A 19963-nucleotide genomic window follows, 5' to 3' on the forward strand; every position below is an offset into this window, starting at 1 on the left:
TTATCACCATGAGGGCTACCATGCTGGCTACTAGCATGATGACCACACTACTAATGATACTTCACAGTCACTTAGCATGTACTAACATGGCATAGCCTAAGTGTATTATAGGATAGCATAGCCTATGTCTATGCCTACATTTTTGGCTATCTTAGTAGTTTGTAGCTAAGCATACATCTATCTTAAATTTATCTACCCTAGCTTGGCCTATATCTAATTGTCCACCTATCCCACACTTACATAGACTAGCGTAGTCTAGGCTAAGCAAGCCTAGACTAAGCCACACATGCTCAATCAACTAAGGCACTAGTCCATTTAAGTTATACACTTGATTTTTGCATTTAAATTAAGCTCATTAAATTATTGTATAGAGAAAAAATCTACAAACTAAGCTTGAGGGTGATTTCCAACTTTGGTTGAGATTACCATGTGCTCATAACCAAGAAACACATTAAACAATATCTCCAAGTACATATAGAAAGCAACCATGCATACAAAGATGAGCATTGATATCTCTCTATTGAAATAAATTAGAATATGTACATACATATACATGTATTTATGTTTGATGCATTTACATATGTACATGATGTATGTATGTATGTATGTATGTATGTATGTATGTATGTATGTATGTATGTATGTATGTATGTATGTAGAGAGAGAGAGAGAGAGAGAGAGAGAGGAGGAGGAGGAGGAGGAGGAGGCTTAGCAACACCTTTAACAATTTCTATAAGTGTATATAGAAGAAAATCATGCATCCATAAATTCTCACTAATCTCTCTCATAATATAATTTACTCTCTCTCTCTCTCTCTCTCTCTCTCTCTCCCCATACATAGAAACATATCTCTCTCCAAATTCGATAGATTGAGAGAAAGAGGGAGACAGCTTATCTTGATTATATTTCTAGCAAATACAACATCAATAAGAATTTCTAGCAAGTACAACATCAATAAGAAACATAGAGAGAGAGAGAGAGAGCTGGAAGTGCAAAAAACACAGTAGAATAGTTATGGGAATATTTTAAAGAAGCATCACTAAAGCCATGCACATCACATAAGGCATGAAAAAAAGTTTAGTGTTATCATTTTTGGCATTGCTTAATAACCTCATCAAAGCAACACTTGTGGTGAATAATGTGTGATATATGCACTGGATTGATCGTGGTTTATGTTTCTTATGCAATAGCATCATCTTTTGCTATGCCTCTTTCCTTGTTGCTAGATATTCATTTGGTTGACATGCACATGCTTGGCTCTGGTCACATGATGCTACTATGTGCAAACAGAGGGAATGATATGCAAATGTAATTATAGGAACCATTTGAGTAAGCACTATGTTTATCTCCATCATTTCTGGATACTGAGTGGGCATATAAAAGAGATAGTTCTAGAAGAATACATTTTAGTTGGAATTAGGGAATACATTAGAGTCAATTATACAACACTCACCCTTCATAAAGGAAGTAAAGAAACATAGATCTAAAAAGTTGGTGCGAACATGAAATGTGTGACAAAAGAGATTTGAGAATGAAATGTTGAAAGGACATCACTTGGTGCAAACATGAAATGTATGACAAAAGAAATTTGAGAATGAAATGTGCGACAAAAGGAAGTTGAGAATCAAATGCTAGAAGGACAGGACTTCGAAAAGGGTATTCTTCAATAAAGCTTTGACAACATCAACTAGGTTGGTCCATGCAATTCTGTCGGAATGATAGATACACCACTTCGTGCAGGAGAAAGACTATGGAGTTGCCACATGAAGCTTTGCCATTTTATCACCTTAAGTGTAAGGATACCATGTGCCACATTGAACCTTAGGAAAGGCATACCTGAAAACGCAACCAGAAAAAGACGTAAATGAGAAGCTGAATCGTAAAGAAGCTTTTAATAATTATAGAATGACACAAAAAAAAGCTTCCAGTTGGATACTTAGTGATATTGGAAGTGCCGCATCCCTTGCCCTCTAGTGAAAGGAATACTTAAACAACTGTTCTTCTGGCGAAGCACAGTTGTGAGGAGGTTCAGGTGTTATGTGTACGCGAGAATTACGAAAACTACGAGGCAGAGGAAATAAACGATACCTCGGCTAATTTGCAGTATCGGTAAAAGATGAGATGATGATTACCTGCTTGCCAATGGGGAGATCGTCGCAGTCGATGCCACGGTTGAGCTTCTTGAATTTCTTCACGGAGATGTGGCCCTCCCTGGCGAGGTCGAAGCACGTGTCGCCCTTCTCCACCACCACCGCAGAGTTGCACGAAGTCGCCGCAACCCCGATGTCCTCCACGCGCACTACTGCAGCAAAACATAATCATGATCGTATGCCCATTTCACACACAAAACTAATCGGGATCCAGTTTCCCGTCCTCAATATATATAAACCATCCTATCACAGCTCGCGAGTCCAGTACCAACAACCATTATAGCTAGCCACACACACGCTATTCCGTTTTAACTCATAGCCACACCCTATATAATCAGATGGCTAGCTGCGCCTCACATTAATCGAAGCAACCCTGCATAGTGGCAGCATATATATATTGCAAGTCCACGTTGATCAGAGATCCATACATATCAGAAACGCTGCCAGCATCATCATCGCTGCTAGTGTTGCGGCAGGCATCTTCTTCCCAATGGCACCAGCTGCCGTAATTGTTATAATCGCCTCTACTGATCGCTGCCTTGAATGCCTACGACGTTGCGTTGATGTTAATTGGCGATAAAAATCGGCCGGCCGGTTGCACTGGGTGCAGACAGTACTCCTCTTACTATATATATACTGAGACGATGGGAGCTCCACCAACGATATTAATTATCGCCACCGGCGAGCTTATAATTGTTTAATTTTCCCATTAAGCTAATATAAGAACCTTCTAATTCTGGCCGGCTGCGCTTGGACGATCATTTTTCTGCGTTTCTAACATTTCTCCCTTTAATTGGACCATTCGATTGGCATTATCTTAATGCGATCTTTTATGGTATCAAGGATGTGCTTTCTTAACTAGTACATCATCTTTCAAAGACCGAATTTTGTAAGAGATGCACTCTTCACCTTTAGCGAGACATCATGGTTATTTAAAACATTTGATAATATCCATATGAGCTTTTATTGGAAGGATATTTGGAGAGATGTTAAAGACTATGTCATGAGTAGTCTTTAGTGTCAATAAAATAAGTATTCCACACTTCGACCCAATGGTTTGCTTCAGCCACTACCTATTCCTCATGGGAAGTGGACTGATATTAGTGTGGATTTCATCATAGGATTGCCTACAACAAGACATGGGTAGAATAGCATTTATGTGGTGCTAGACTGGTTGATTAAATCAACACATTTCATTCCAACAAAGGCTCAATTTACAACGAAGCAAGTGGCTAATCAATTTATGAAATGTGTCTTTAAGCTTCATGGAATGCTAATAAAGATTGTGTCCAATCATGACACTAAATTTATGGGCAGCTTTTGGATGAGTTTGTTCTCTTCTATGGGGACTATTTTGACTCCTAGTATGACTTTTCATTCACAAATAGACATGCAAATTGAAAGGGTCAATAAATGGCTAGAGATTTACTTGTGTCATTTTTACCATGATACACAAAACGCATGGGACCATTGGCTTCATCTTACAAAATTTTATTATAATAATACTCATCATATGAGTATTGGAATGTCTCTTTTTGAAGCATTATATGGCTATAAGATTCAAGTGCCTTCCACATTATTTTATGATGATGTGAATCCTAATGCTCATGATATGAAGAGTTAAAGAAGATGGAGGCTCTTATGAAGCAATGCAAAGATAAAATTGAAAAAGATCAAGAGATAATGAAGATCTATGTAGATGAGAAAAGAGGACATGTGGAGTTTGTCAAAGGTGAATGGGTTTTCTTGAAGGCTCCAAAATTCTAATATGCTTCTCTTAAGGGAGGACATAATAAACTTGGTCATAGGTATTATGGTCCATACCAAACAATTAAATGAGTTGGGGATCTTGCCTACTATCAACTTGATTTACCTTCAACTACATGCATCCACAATGTCTTTCATGTATCTCAGCTCAAGAAGTATGTAGGCCTTGAAATCCAAGTCCTTGAAGAACTACCTCCCCTTGATGAAGATGGTTTTATCATTTATGAACCTGAAAATATTATTGGTAAGTGGGAGAAGGTTCTAAGAAACCAAGTTCTTATGGAATATCTTCTAAGGTGGAAGGGTTTGCCTATGGAAGAATCTTCTTGGCAACAAGCTTCACATTTGGAACAAATTCCATGGCTTATTCAAGAGGATAGTTCATTTACAAAATAGTAACCAGCTTGCTATAATAAATTTATGTACTAAAGTTAATTCCTTTATCTTTATCAAAATTTGATTTTGATGGCATGGCTAGATACTAGATATTGTCCTCTATAGTTTTGTATCTCATACATGGAAATTGGACACTTCTACTTCAAGATATGGCCAAATTTGTACTGTAGTCTGTTTTGGATAGCAGTTTGTTTCACTTACATGTCTTTCTTCATTGACTTATTTGGTCTTCTTGAGCATGGACTTCTATTTCAACATGACTTTATCTATTTCAAGATATTGTTGTACTCATCCTTGTATCTTGTCCCAAATTTAGCTTTGACGACAAAGCTCTTCTAGGCTGAGATGGCTTGTAATAGATTAAAAATGCTTTAATACCTTAGTCAATATTTAGCTACTAGGGTTAAGTATGAAAGGCTAAGTTGTAACTAGCCAAGGATCTTTTTATCACTTTCTAACATTTCATGTTTGAGATCTGAACCTCCCACCATCTAAGAGAGTACATACTCTTGGCCACTATAGCTTGGGATGCATACCATGTTGTTGCAGCCTCTAATCAATTGATTCTCAGCCATTTATAGTAATATCATTTAGCCTTGCCACCTTGGCTATGGTTTCTGAGTAATTTAGTCTATTTCTTTGTATTTCTAGTTTAATTGTTTCGCGTGGGAATTAGCTTCTTTACAAGAGATTACATAATAGGAGCCATCATTAGCATTCTCTTGAAAATAACAAAAGACTTTTCAGTATATTCTCTCCAAAAAAATTGGATATCTTTCTTTGTAAATGTAGTTTTTGGGCAACATATATGGGAAAGGTAGTTGATGTACTTCCTATGCCATTTTACTTATCCCACAATTCATTGGAGCTTAAGCCTTTTGCATTTTTGTACCTTTGGTGGTTTGATAGTAGCCATACTTTCTTTCGCAAAGATATGACTTAATAAGGCTCCTTTTGGAGGAAATACTAAAAAGGATTCAAAGACATACCATACTTCGCATGTCTTTCAAAATATGGTCCCAAAAATAGGGAAGATTTGAGGTTTTGAGAACCCCCTCTAAGAGTGTTTGACAAAAATATTCTCTCAAAAAATAGGGGCATAGTAATTTTTTTGTAGATTAACTTCAAAACGGTTAGAGATTACATTTTAGAACCTACTCTTCACAAGCTTTTTGATGATATATAGCATGATGGCATTTCAACATATTGGATGAGGCTATGTTTAGTAGATATTCAATTTATCTCTTAAAAGATTTTTGCTACAAGATACAGGCCACATATCGACGTTCAAAGTGATACAAATATTGTGGTTTGTAATGGAGTGCTGCAAAAAAATAATAATAGTATTGTTAGAGACAAGGTTGTTACTACAAGTGATATTCCAAACAAGAAAGCCTCCAAATAAGTCTTGTGGTGGCTACCACTCCCTAGATGATGCATAACCCCTATCTCCAATCATGCCCTTGCTACCTCCCATTGTTTCCACCATCGTCCCCTAGAGAATCTATAGCCTCCTCCCTAAGTCTCTGTCTATCCTCTCTACGTCTAGCCACCACTTGGGCTTTGAGGTGTCACTCTTGATTGCCCTTCATGTGTCTGAATATCTATGTGACATATATGCATGCATACACTCTATCATCTACCTAGTGAAAAACCTCTATGCCACTATAGGTATCGAAAAATCCTCATGCAAAGATGCCACTATATAGTCCTTGCTCTCCTTTGGTATATTATTCTAATTTTCCAAAACATTGTGCCTAAATACTTGTTGGTACAACTCTCTCATGCGAGACATCACCCTCCCCTCATCATTCATGATCACATCACCTATCTTGTCATCTATGAGGTATCCATATCCTACTAGGATATGTATAAGGTGTGGTCTCTCCCACCTGCGACCACACTCTTGGGGATAACCAAGGGACTTGTGTACATCTGGTGTACGTGCAAGGGTATTACTTCTCAAAGCAGCACCCATAGCAAGGCCACTTGCGGATGGTTGAGTGAAAAACCCAGAGTCATGCGAGAAGATATCCCTATAGGTGTGACAAATCTTGGAGGTGATAAGTATCCACCAGACCCATGAGACGGAGACACCTCATCAATGCCTCTATAACACATACATGAGCCACCCTCTTTGGAACCGACCATGGGCTCACATCATCTACATGTTTGCAACGGCCAATCTATAGTGTTGACCTCACCTACTGGAGATTGAATCATTTGAGCTACTAAAGTAGGCCTCATAGAACAACAAGAGGATGTATGTGATAAATCTAAGTTCACCATATCTCTAAAGTGGGCCATATGATCAGAGACATATGTATGAATATGTCATGTAGCTCCTCATCGGTCATCCTCGACTCATCCTGCACTATGGCCATCATAAAAAAGATAACCTGCAATTACTTGTTCAATATCACATATAAGAGTGAATCAACATTTGTAACTATTTCATGTCGTATATAAAGTTTTTTTTTAAAAAGGTCATGCACTTGTTCACAATGACACAACAAGACAAACATGTTGTGTAGATCCGCTGTCCATCGTTTCTTGAAATCTACCTCCAGAAATTGAGGTAGATCTCGTTGAATGGTTGCCGAAGCTCCTTCCAATACCACTTTAAATCAATGTACATCAAATATGATCATGGAGAAGCTACGGTAATCCACTAAGAAAACACTTTGCAAGTTCCCAAAATACTCCATCTCATCTACTATGGTATTTGGATCGGTTGCCCGCCACTGTCAACTCTCTTGCTCAAAATTTTCTATGATACCACAATCTGTTGTGGAGTGTATTTTGTCAATGTGCTCAGCATGAAAATGTTATCCACGTGACCATACCATACTATATATTTTGTACTATACATTGAAATGGTTAGATTAGTTATTCCACATAAGATCTAGATATGATAGAAAATAAAGCATGCGATCATCTTTGGACTACATTCCCTCAAGAATTCCCACTCTTGATAGAGATCGCTATCTCTTCACGAGAAGTTGTGATGAAAGCTTCATGCAACCACTGCATAGACTAAAATTGCAACATCTCCTCCATATCCTCGGGATATCAAACTAATTGATGGCGTTATCAAAGGGTTTTTGAAAACAAAGTCGCGACCACAAAGGTCCTTGAGAAATTCCAAGATGGAAGATCAGATCGAGACAATTATAAGACGAGACTTTGATGACAAGGTTTAAGTGTATTAAAATTTTGGTTCAAGTACAAGCGGCAAGACGGATTACAAATATAATGATCAATCAAGAGAGTCAATCCTCTCAAGAAAACCACATCAAGATCTATATCATATTACAAGAGCTTCAAATATGTCACCCAGTCTTCAAGAGAATGTCTTCAACTCCAATAAATGATCAAGGCAAGAAAATATGGTAATCCAACTGCTGGTATCTTCCAACAAGAGTATCCTCTTTAAACTCGCTTTGCAGATTTTTCCAAGAGTCTTCAAGGTTTAATCATGCCTCCTTATTAATCACGCCATCATCTATAACAATGCTACTTATTTTCTTGAACAACTCATATAGGGCCTCCACCTCGTTGACGCTGAAAAGAGTCTCGTTGGCAATAATTTTTGGATTTTCTACCCTGTGGGGATGTTTGAATCCCTTGGAATCAAAGCATTCTAGAAGACAATAGAGTATGTGTCTAACTCCTTCTAAGTAGTGCAACATGATAATATCGAGCCTTCTTCACCCTCCATACCATTGATTGCTAACAGGCTCCTCCATGGCATGCCACTCGGTGAAATCATTAGCGAGGACCGGGCCTCCAAGTTGTGCAGGACAGATAATTAAAGACGCAACGATGGTGGCCCAATGGACCAGTTCTTCAACTAACCTCCTACTGAGCTTTTTCCAGCTCCCTCCCCCCCCCCCCAATAGCTTTACATACCTAAGCTTTTTGTAGCCTCCAAATCTCTGTGTATAATGTTACTTTGGTGCAAATAGTCCATCCCCTTGGATACATCAATAGCTACTCAAAGAAGGGTTGGCAGTTTGATGACACCCCGTTGATTGTGAAGATAATCATACCACTTCCACCAGACATGAACTCTCATGTTCCTCCATCAAGAGGCTTGCTTCTTAGGATAAATAGGGTGAAGAGTCTTCTCTAGGCTCGATGTTGAACTCCAACACATGAAGCATGTATGTCTCCAAACCGTGAGCTTCAGGTCTATTTCAGATGTTTCCTCTAGCAGTCCCTAGTCATCCACTTGTAGGGAATTCTTTTATTTCTTCTTATCTTAGATCCAGGTTTTCTTGTACCGCTTCGACAGCTTCAGCAATCTTCCTTGGCATCGGTTTTTTTTTCAATATTTTTGACAGGCACACACATAGAGATAAATACACACAAATAATATTATTTACAATGGAACAAAGTCACCGCACACACATAGGTTTGAGAGGATAACTGGAAACACACTTATGGGAAATCTAGGGTTCATACACACACAAACACGCAAGCCACACACAGAACAAAATGCAAATACAACGACTAGGTATACACAAAACACGAATGTCATAGACACAAAATTTTTGGTGGATTCCACACGTCGGATGCGCAGCATCACGACATCCACCCCCTTTGATCCTGCACATCCTCCAGATGGGCCAACTACCCATGATCATTGTCGTCAAGATCCACGAACAGATCAATCTCTTCATTGTCTATTTCCGGTATATCAGTAAGGTTATCTGTCATATCATCTATCTCTTCTATTGGAGTTTTTTCTTGTTGCTCTTCTCTTGCAAATTCTTCCAATGCATAATTCTCCTCATCTTTTTTCTTGAAAAACTTGATTCTTTTTCCTACAATGGGCACTCTAAGCACTGTCCCATCCAATTCTGTGAGCTCATATGTTGCATTGTCAAAGACATGTCTGACTATGTACGGCCCAAACCATCTTCTCACCATCTTCCGAAGTGCAGTATGCTAATTTTCAAGGCTGCTATGAAAGACTAATACCCAGTCTCCCTCTTCTATTGCTCTAGGCCGCAAACGATGCCTAGTGTCAAACATGTCCTTATTTCTAAGTCTAGAAACCTTCAACCTGTCAATAGCTAGCTGAATATCCTCTGGTTTTCTCTCCAACTGCCGGATCCAAACAGCTAAGAGCTCCTCTCTTGTCAAATCCTCCTGCCAAGGTAAAACTGACCAACTCAAAGCACAAGTCTCAGTCAACATAACCGGTTTCTGGCCATACATTAACTTTGCAGGCATATATCCTGTGGTAACACTGTGAGTCATACGATTAGCCCACAAAGCAAATGGTAGAAGTCTCGGCCATTCTCCAATCCATCCTTTGTATGCTTTGGCTAATGCTTTCACTATTGGCGAATGCCCTCTTTCACTCTTTCCATTTCCCTTTGGATTGTATGCTGTGGTTAGAGCCAACTTGATTCCTAGTTGAGAGAAAAACTCCCTAGCTTCATCTGCATCTAATTCACCACGATCTGCAGTGATCTTACCCACACAGCCATACCTGCAGAAAATTTCTTCCAATAAGAACTTAGACATTGCACTAGTGGTCTTTGTTCTCAAAGGTCTGCCCTCAACATGATTGCTAAGATCCTCTCTAGCCAATACAATATATCTCATCTGCCAGAGACCCATCGGCATAGTAATCAAGTCAACTACCCACTTATAATGAATGCATAGCGGATAGGTCGGGTGAAGTTTGTCTCGATGACGCACTACGGAATACATCTGACAGTCTCTACAAAGCGAGAAACATCTCTTTACATGCCTTTCCACCAATATTTTTCCTTGATTTTCTCATAGGTAGCCCACAGTCCTCTATGACCAGCCCAAGGACTCTCATGAAACTCTCTCATCAGGGTCTCTTTATCGCAGACAACCTGCAAGGGTAATCCACCTCTTTTCTTCGGGTGCTTCCAAAGAAATCTGTCCTTGAGAAAATAACCATAGGCTTTTCAACAGATCTTCTTGAACTCTTCATCTGTCCATTCATCTCTTTTTCTTAGTGTACTAAGGTACTTACCAATCTGCAACAATCTCCAGCATAGAGTTCTTCTATGAAAGCCACAATATCATTAGATATGGCAAACATGATTAACCATAGCGGCTGAAATTTCTGCATCATCCTCTTCTGCAAGTAGTGTCTCCTCATCATCATATCTGGCTCTAGAATACATATCCGCCACTGGATTATCCTTCCCTCCTATATGTTTAAATTCTGGATTTAATGACTTGATGTATGCAATCTATCTCAGCATTACTATGTCCGGAGTAGAGCAACTTGTAATCATACCTATCAATGGCAAGCAATCTGTCTCTACCACAATTGGGGCTCCAATAAAATACTCTTGGTCACATTTGAGAGCTGTAACAATCCCCAGTAATTCCCTCTTAATTTGTGAATACCTCCTCAGTCTCTCGTTTAGGACTTTCGCCCCAAATCGAATAGAGTACATGTTTCCATCTGCATCATCTTGACCCACAGCCCAACCTATGCCAATTGGACTAGTGTCAACTGTCAATACAATAGGATTTCCGCAATTATAATCCGCTTTCCTGAGAGTAGGAGCAGTCTGCAACAACTTCTTCAATTTTTGCATGGCTCTTGTGTGGCTCTCATCCCAATAAATTTTATACCCCTTTCGAAGCAGCTGATATAAACAATCTACTATGTGTGCAAAATGGGGTATCCAAATGATTTAAAAGACACATGCTCCAATGAATCTCTATACCTTTGAAGTAGTAGAATAATACTCTGTGATCTTTCCTATAGCATCCACCTTCGTAGGTGAAGGTTTCCTGCCATAATATCCACATATATGTCCAACAATGACGACCTCATTTACTCCAAAAACAGATTTCTATCCTCATAGTGTCAAGTTCACTTCTTCTACCCTAGCCAAAATCTTTTCACAAGTTGCAATATGATCAGCCACAAAGTATCTGCATCCCTGCTCATTTAGACTCTCATTCTTCTCTTCTTCTACACACCCCTTAATGGGCACATCATCCAAGAAAGGCATGGTAAGCTGAGGTATGTTCTCGCAAAGGACCTTATGCATGGCATTCATCATATGTGTGATAGAATTAGTGGCACCTTGAGGCAAGGTACACATCCTAACAAGTCCAATAGGAGTTCTCATAATGGTTAGGTCCCTGCTTTCCAAGGCCAGCTAAAACTGATCATATACTGAATTCAAGTCACCAAAGAATAGATGGCACGTCCAGCAAATGCTTCTGCAAACTCATCCACAACTGGACCTATACCAACATTCCTGATAGTAACTCTGTTTACTGGCTACATGTCCTATATAAATCGCAGATTACCATTCTTCTTTGGAACCGTAAACCGCCTATTTGAGTATGGCGCAGATAACGGCTCTAGGATTCCCATCCTCATTTTCTCATTCAGCAAGTCAACTAGCTTTGGCAGGTGTGCCATAGGCACTAGAATAGGTCGGAGGTTCCAGGGAATATGAGGGATAGTAAAGATCACCATAGGGGCAACAATATGCGGATTCACATAGCCAATCTCATGCGAGAAGAAAGCAAATCCCCTTCCATGTTGCTCAAGCATATCCTGAAAGCCCTGCTTCTCTACAAGATGTGTTTTATTTTCTTGAGCATGGTGAGGCACCTACACATATGAGTAAGAGTGAGAAAAGGTGGCTGGCTACCAAGGCCACTAAATACTGCTTGATAAATGATGTGTTGTATTGCAAAGGAAAGGATGCAGTGCTTAGAAGGGTGCCAACAGCAAAGGAGATTATGGATGTGATTAAGAGCTGCCATGAGGGGATTTGTGGTGGACATTTTGCTCAAGAAATAACCAACAAGAAGATTCTCCATGCCGCTTTTCTATGGCCTATCTACATCGAGATGTGCAACATTGGTGTCGCACTTGTGACGATTGCCAAAAGGCCGGACCAAGGAAGCTAGTGCATGAGGAACAAAATCCCATAACTACATATGGCCCATTTGAGAAATGGGGGATTGATGCAATAGGGCCACTCCCAGAACTCAGTCTGGCAAGGAATACATCATAATAGGTGTGGACTACATGACGAGGTGGATAGAGGCTTCAGCAATCAACTAGTAGGATCACAACCCAAGAAGTGGAAAATTTTGTGTTTGAAAATATTTGTTCCAAGTTTGACACACCTTTGGAAATTATCTCTGATCGGGGTCCTAATTTTAGGGCGAACCTAGTAGGGGAGCTAATGGAAAGGCTAAAAATCAAGCACATGCATTCTACTCCCTACTATCCACAGTGTAATGGTTTGGTCGAAAAAGTGAATGGGCTCATTTGTAAGATAGTTACCATGCAAGTACACATGCACCCCAAGCACTGGGATAAAAAATTAAGTGCAACTCTTTGGGCCTACAGGACTTCATTCACAACCTCACTTGGCTATACTCCATTTCACCTCGTCTATGGCCAAGAGGCTTTGCTTCCTATAGAGGTGAAATTGGCCAGTTTGCGTGTTTTAGTAGCCAGTCAAGAGAAGAATCAAGATAAGAAGTTAGAGGAAAGGATCTTGAATCTAGAGAGGCTGGAGTTAGACAGGGAAGCAGCAATCCAACACTATTCCATGCAGGCTAAAGAGAGGAGGAAGACATTTAATAAGTAGCTGGCTAGCAAACACATAAGGGAAGGATCACTTGTGCTATGCTACGATAACCGCTTTGATAACAGAAAGGATGCTAAACTTGTTTTCAAGTGGAAAGGGCTATTCATGGTCATAAGGAGATATCCAAATGGCAGTTATACGCTAGGTGACATGGATGGGAAGGTTCATAAGACAAGGGTAAATGGATGGCACGACTGAAGCCTTATTTTCAAAGAAATATGAATACTTTGGAGCAGTCATTGAATGAAGAGCCACCAATGAGGGGGTGCAGTCCTCCTTGTTCTATTGGAGCATCATTAGCAAGCTAGAGGCATGAATGTCTCTAGCCTAAGGGGAGGGCTAATGATCCGGGTTTTTTACAACCCAGATTACTACCACAAAAATTTGGCCAAAACCCCTATCAAGAGCTTACCATATCACTTTGGGTTTACTCTTCAAGCACTAGGTATGCTACATTGCTTCTCGATTATGATAACTCTAGCAAATGGGGCGAACAAGTTCTTAGGAGGCATGTTAATGTAAAGGGTAAAAGGGATGGTTATCTTAGTGAAGATGGAAATGGATTACACCTAGGAGTTGAGTGAGTGCATAGATTTTTCAAAGGACTAGCCTCCAACTACACATGCGCTCTGCTTGCATCACTAAGATTTGAAATCTATCACCATTATTAGATGACACATCACCCTAGCACACAAGTGAATATCGACATCATGGTGTCATTTGGATCTTACACAAAAGCTTACAAGCATGGACCCCTTCTATCACATGCTTATATGTATTTATATATATATGGGGGACTAAAGTCAAAGAAGCTTTTGGAAGCCATTTTTTAGAATCTCAATAACTCCCAAGAAAAAGAGAATTTCAAGAAAATTCCCACATTGCCCAATCGGTTTCAACCTAGTCTACAAAGTTGCAGAAGAAATGTTTTTCAGATTCTTCACAAATTTGAAGTTACGAAGGCGTAGACTGCTGGCTATATGCAATTTGCTTCTCTCTTTCACCACACCAACTTTCCATTCTATCCTTCTTGTAAATATATTATACTAATGTGCTTTGGGCACCCACCTCTTGTAATCTATCTCCCTTTCTCTATTTTGTCTACCACCACCCTTGGCTTCTTGCATGATGACCAAGGTGGAGACTTGTCCCATCCACTATTCTCCATATTTTCAAAGATGCCATACATCATCTAGGATTATGCTAATCAAGAATATTAGCTTAATCTAATCCCTCATGGAGGCTATATAAAGAGCCCATGGAGAATGGGGAAGAGAACAATGACAAGCACATGAGAGCACTCTAGAATACTCTCATACTAGTCCATCTCTTTGAGGTAAGCTATGAGTAAGTTCTTTATTATGTAGCATAATGGCAAGCTTTCTCTACCTCTTCTCCTCTTGTCTCCCTCTCTTCTCATCTTCTCATTCCATGAATACATAATGGCAAGCTTCCTCTACCTCTTCTCCTAATGGCAAGCTTCCTCTACCTCTTCTCCTCTTGTCTCCCTCCCCTCTCATCTCTCTCTCTCATATTCTAATAGGATGTCTAGTACATATATTCTCTCTTGTAAATTTGTGTCTTGGTTCTTTTGATTCTCTTTGAGAAAAGAGATGTCCTAGCCCATCCTCCCTTTGGCTAGGTGGTGCCCCTCGTTAGTTCTCTTAGTGAGGATTGGAGATTGGATGGGTAAGAGGCAACCCGTTCATCATTTCAGCCCTCAGTAGCGTCTACAGAGATCCCTTTGTTTGACACAATAAATCCAAGATATTCAATTTTCCAGGCACAATTTTTCTTCCTAGCATAGAGCTTATGAGTCCTCATGGTCTCAAGGTCAATGCAAACTTCGGACTCATGATCAGCCTCCTCCTTGGAATAAACCAAGGTGTCATCAAAGAAGAAGAGTACAAAATCATCGAGGTATGGTCTAAAAATTTCTTGCATTAGCCTAGTTAAAGGTGGCGGGGGCATTAGTCAATCCAAAATGTTAGCTATATATAGTCTCTATATATAGCGCCCCTGTTAGCTATATATAGTATATCTATATATAGTGCCCTAGGTCACCTCTATATATTCCTATCATGTGTGACTAGTTGACACACTTCTGGGGTTCCACTTTTGGTGTCTCATATCACTCTTCTCTCCTCTCTTCCTTTCCTCTCTCGTCTTCCTCGCAGTTTCCAACACAAAAGACGTGACTGTGATTTAAACCCCAAGTTATTGTGCTTTCAGTGAGTGCTTGGTCTTTACACCATTGCTTCCACCACAACCTAACTTTGTCGGTGAGATGGATCTTGGCAATCATGGCTTGGTTCATAGGTGTTGTTTTGATTACATTGAAATAGACCTCCATGGATTCAATCTATATTTTGGCATCAACTTCAACATTCTTCCCTTTTCTGTCAAATTCTGGTGGTTTGATTTGTTGAGAAGAAACTTCTTCTCTTGTGCCTCTGTTGGGCTTAGTGCGGAAATAGGATTCTGGGTTTGCGCTTGGGGTTGTATCTGTTGCCAATTTAAACTTCCATTGTTAGAACTGCATTTACACATCCCTATACAACTTAAATCAATGCGCACATATTCTCCATTGCTATTATGCAACCCTTCGAATGAACATAAAATTCTTATTTAACCATAGAGAGGTGTAAACCTCAAGTACAATTATTCAAGAATAGATAGGGTTTGGCTGGGATGATTTTCTTTTTAGGAATTACATTAACGCTAGGTTAATAATTCCCTATTGGAATCAGCTACATGGACAGAATAGTAGTATGGATTGGGAAAATGAATTCTCAGGAAGCGATAAGTCATGGGAAGTTCAAGAAATCCATGTTTTTAATAGCCATGGCACTCATTTTGCCCCATTACTTTAATTCTGTCTGCTGGTAAGATTTTAACCACCTCTTCGTAGATGTAGCGGTTCTGATCTACTTGGCGGCGTCCAATGTGTAGGGTCGAGTTCACATGAGCCTCATGGAAGATGAATAACTTGATAATATTCAAGTCTTCCAACCACTTTAACCTCTTCAGATTATTTTGAAGATAGGCGAGTTGGTTGGTGTCTATGTAGTAGTATCCGCGCTCCAAGTCCAACACCTTTCCACATACACTAATGGGGGGTTGTAGAGCCGATCCAAGATCCCCATCATGTTGGACCACTGTCTGCAATAGCTTGAAGAGTTCATAGTTGTCTTGAACATGATATGAAATACAAGGAACCTAATCCATGCCTCGTAAGTCTGGAAGCAATAGCAATCCACAAGTGAGTTAAAAAAACCTTCTAATGAAAACATCGCCTCACTCTTTCTGATTTTTTTTCCTAATTGTATTAGTCGTGGGTCAGCTCTAATACCAACTGTAACGTGCATGTCCTATCCAAGTATGTTTTTCGCAGTCCATTGAGAAATGAATCTAAGCATTGCTGCTCGGCACTCCCACGGAATGTCACAAGGTTTGTCACCCAAGGTTTCCCAAGTCCACCTCCCAACGGAATATTCATGGTCAAACCTACTAGGATCAACCTGAATCTTGAACCCCTAATGGTCAAGGTTTCTCAATCACTCTACTATATGTCGAGTTACCCGATCCAAAGCAAGTCCATACCCCATTGGGTTCAAGGAGAAGTAGGAACAAGAAGGATACATCGCTCCACCTCTCTGTCCGTAGGGCATAATTCCCATTCCGATTCCCAAAAACGGTATGAATTCGGGTATTAATCCGCATTGCCCAAAAGTTGAATGACGGTAAAATCTTGTGAGAAGCCTCCTAGTTCTCTGAGACCACCTTGCCGTAGGACAAACTCGTCGAGGGTTCCGCCCACTCGCTTCCCTCAACATGTGTACTTTAGTTATCTAATTAACCCTAAAAATTTTATATGTGACATGTAAAAGAAACTTCCTTAATTAAGCCTTTTAGGGAACAAGGTTTGTTCACGTAATCTGATGGTATTGATACAAAAACAAATTCAAAAAAGTTCCTTGGAAGTAAACTTAATAGTAGCATTTTATTGGAGATACAAGTCTTGTTCAAAAGGAACAATATCTGCAATCCATGAGGATACACTTTATTTCTTCCAAGATTCCATCTTGCACTAGTAACAAGGGCCCTCGAGAATCTATCTCCAGTCACACAGATCCTTTGAGTAGGACCTGGAGGTAGGAAATTTACAACCAGAGTCCCCCCTTGGCATCCAAGTGTCCTCCTACGTTCAAACCAACCCGCAGAGAGACCTCTTGTGGCAAGTTCGGTTCACGTTCCTGTCACACTATTTGGAAGCCCCTTGGCTATGGTTTGCGGCCAGCTAGGGGTGGTTTGGCATGCCCTCCAAAAGTTCAACTTGATTCATTATTTCCATTTCTTTTATGAGTTTGGGGTTATACAGTCTTTTACAAGCAGTGTTTCTAAACTTACAATCACAAACAATGGTGCAGGCGAGTGCTCGAGACATCTGCTAAGCCTCTCTTGACGCTTAGCATTTGTCCTTCTTGCCTTGGTGAACATTTCTATTATCCTCTAAGGGATAGGGAATACCTTCTTTCCGACCCCCCCCCCCCCCCTGTGTGAAAGGAGCAAGCAATTATGCAATTGGATCTATATCTGATAGTTCGTGAAATGAAAGTTGCCACTTAAATGGAAATGAACACAGAACTAATAGGAAATGTTGAATTAAGAAGAAATGCCGGAAACCATAGCTTGCCATTTCTTAATTCAAGATGTCTTACAACCAAGAATTATAAGAGATTTTGAAGCCATGGAAACTTGAGAATCAATTGATGAAGACTACTGCAAGGAACTCACCCCTTACAATGGTGGGGAAGGAAATACCTTCAAGCTCCTTACAACCAAGAATTACAAGAGATGTTGAAGCCATGGAAGCTTGAGAATCAATTGATGAAGACTACTGCAAGGAAATCGCCCCTTATAATGGTGGGGAAGGAAATACCTTCAAGCTCCAAGAAGTGGAGATGTGTAAAATGACTCAAAGACGATTTACATTGGCACCCTCTTGCCTTTTATACTCCAGTCCAAAAATAGACTAAGCTACTAATTAAAGCAACATGAAAGTTGCTTTATTACAATCAATCCCTACCCAATTGAAATGAAGGTTGCCACTTAAATGGAAATTAACACAAAACTAATAGGAAATGCTAAATTAACAAGAAATTTTGGAAACCATAGCTTGCCATTTCTTAATTCAATATGTCTTACAACCAAGAATTACAAGAGATGTTGAAGCCATGGAAGCTTGATAATCAATTGATGAAGGCTGCTGCAAGGAACTCACCCCTTACAATTGTGGGGAAGGAAATACCTTCAAGCTCCAAGAAGCGGAGATACGTAAAATGATTCAAAGATGATTTACATTGGCACCCTCTTGCCTTTTATACTCCAGTCCAAAAATAAACTAATTTCCTAATTAAAGCAACATGAAATTTGCTTTATTACAGTTCACGGATGGTAGTTGTCTTAGCTTGCTAGCCTTTAATCCAGGGTTCTTGTCTTGGAAGAAATGACACTCGAACTCTCTTGTATTAACGTCAGATTGTGTCATGGTTAAAGGTGATATCTTCAAGGTTTTCTCAACTTTATTGAGGCCAGATTTAGAATAGAAACCAGTGAGTGTTTTACTTGTCTCATGGTCCCCCTATGAAGTAACAATAGATTGGTTCAATTACTTTTAAACCCTAAATAAGTTGAGTTGAGCCCTATCCTTGCATATATAGGGTTCATTTTATTGAACGGTCTTGACCAATTTTTAGGATTTCGTATGCACTACTTATGGTTATCTTCAAGATGAATCCCTAACAGCACAAGTGAAACTGACAATGATGCCACGTAATCTAGATGTGTATCTTTCCTAAGACAATGATGCAATGTAGGGCTTTTGCTTTTGGGAATTCATTTTGACGCGCTTATGCAAAACACAAATAGAGACTTGTATTTTTCTTTCTAGTGGAGGACTTGAAGTTATAAAGCCTAATGCAAAAGCAAACCACTTCCCTCTAAAGGTTTATAGGAGCCTAATACCCGATTTAGTATTGCAATGACCTAGATATACTTAACCATTATCGTAGCAATTCACGAACCTCATGTACTTGATTCAAGCCTTTACTCCTACCTTTCCAATTTCACAAATCTCACGATGCAAAAAAAATATGATTTTCACTTGATGAATATGCTTAAGCATCCTAACAACCCATTTCTTTTCAATACCCTTCAAGCATGCCAATGCTAATGCATAAACTAAAGCAGTGCGTAAAGTCCTTGATTTTTAGTGTGCATGAATGAGAAATATTTTGTGCAATTTATTTGTTCAAAACATGCCAAAGTGCACTAAAACACAATTTCCAACATGATTTAATAATGCAACCTGAATGGTGGTTAGTTATCATTATTAGACTTTTACCCGAATACTTCTCCCTTCCCAATGAAGCCAGCCTATGTTCTTAAGGGCTTCCATCAAGGCAGGACTTATGGGACGCACCTGATTACCAAGTGACGCGGTTCCTTGACCTGCAACTCCGTCGGTTGAAGCAGGATTCACGTTCGATTGGACCTTAGTTCGCTTGGGAGGCATCGTATAATTTTGGTTTTTTTTTGTGGCTACACATCCAGGATACGAGAGAGATGACTCCTCGTGGAGGGAATTCGTCTATAAGAGAACCCTCTCTAAGAGGGGGAAAGAAAGATGGCAAGCTTGGAAGCCTTCAAAGAGAGAGAATTTTCCTCTCTCTCTCTCTCTCTCTCTCTCTCTCTCTCTCTCTCTCTCTCTCTCTCTCTCTCTCTCTCTCTCTCTCTCTCCTCTTACTCTCTTTCCCTCTCTCTCTCTTTTCTCTTACTCTCCCTCTTTTCTCTTACTCTCTCTCTCTCTCTCTCTCTCTCTCTCTCTCTCTCTCTCTCTCTCTCTCTCTCTCTCTCTCTCTCTCTCTCTCTCTCTCTCTCTCTATAGTCAAACAGCGTGTAGAGGCCACGATCTCATCCTTCTCTATGCTTAGGTCCTTTAATAGGGTCTTGGGGGGG

At 39.8% G+C, this 19963-nt stretch overlaps 1 protein-coding gene across 1 annotated transcript; it reads right to left on the bottom strand.

The window, feature by feature from the left end:
• Positions 1-1562: 1562 nt before the first annotated feature.
• On the bottom strand, positions 1563-2730 carry LOC148009879 (secreted LysM effector Blys4-like). Its single transcript, XM_087673382.1, has 3 exons — positions 2579-2730; positions 2133-2302; positions 1563-1836 (listed from the first exon to the last, which is right to left on the bottom strand). The coding sequence occupies exons 1-3, from the start codon at positions 2628-2630 to the stop codon at positions 1822-1824; spliced, it is 237 nt and encodes a 78-aa protein (XP_087529508.1). The 5' UTR covers positions 2631-2730; the 3' UTR covers positions 1563-1821.
• Positions 2731-19963: the final 17233 nt, after the last annotated feature.

The sequence above is a fragment of the Lygodium microphyllum genome, chromosome 30 (assembly GCF_053477565.2).
Source record: "Lygodium microphyllum isolate KBCC chromosome 30, Lygodium_microphyllum_v1.1.10, whole genome shotgun sequence".
NCBI classification, from domain to species: Eukaryota; Viridiplantae; Streptophyta; class Polypodiopsida; order Schizaeales; family Lygodiaceae; genus Lygodium; species Lygodium microphyllum.

Excerpts from the sequence above, each read along its gene's own strand:
- LOC148009879 (XM_087673382.1), bottom strand. The coding sequence starts at position 2,630 with ATGCCTGCCGCAACACTAGCAGCGATGATGATGCTGGCAGCGTTTCTG. Across the intron at positions 2,303-2,578 it reads GCTGGCAGCGTTTCTGATAT|TAGTGCGCGTGGAGGACATC; the intron begins GTATGGATCTCT and ends GTTTTGCTGCAG.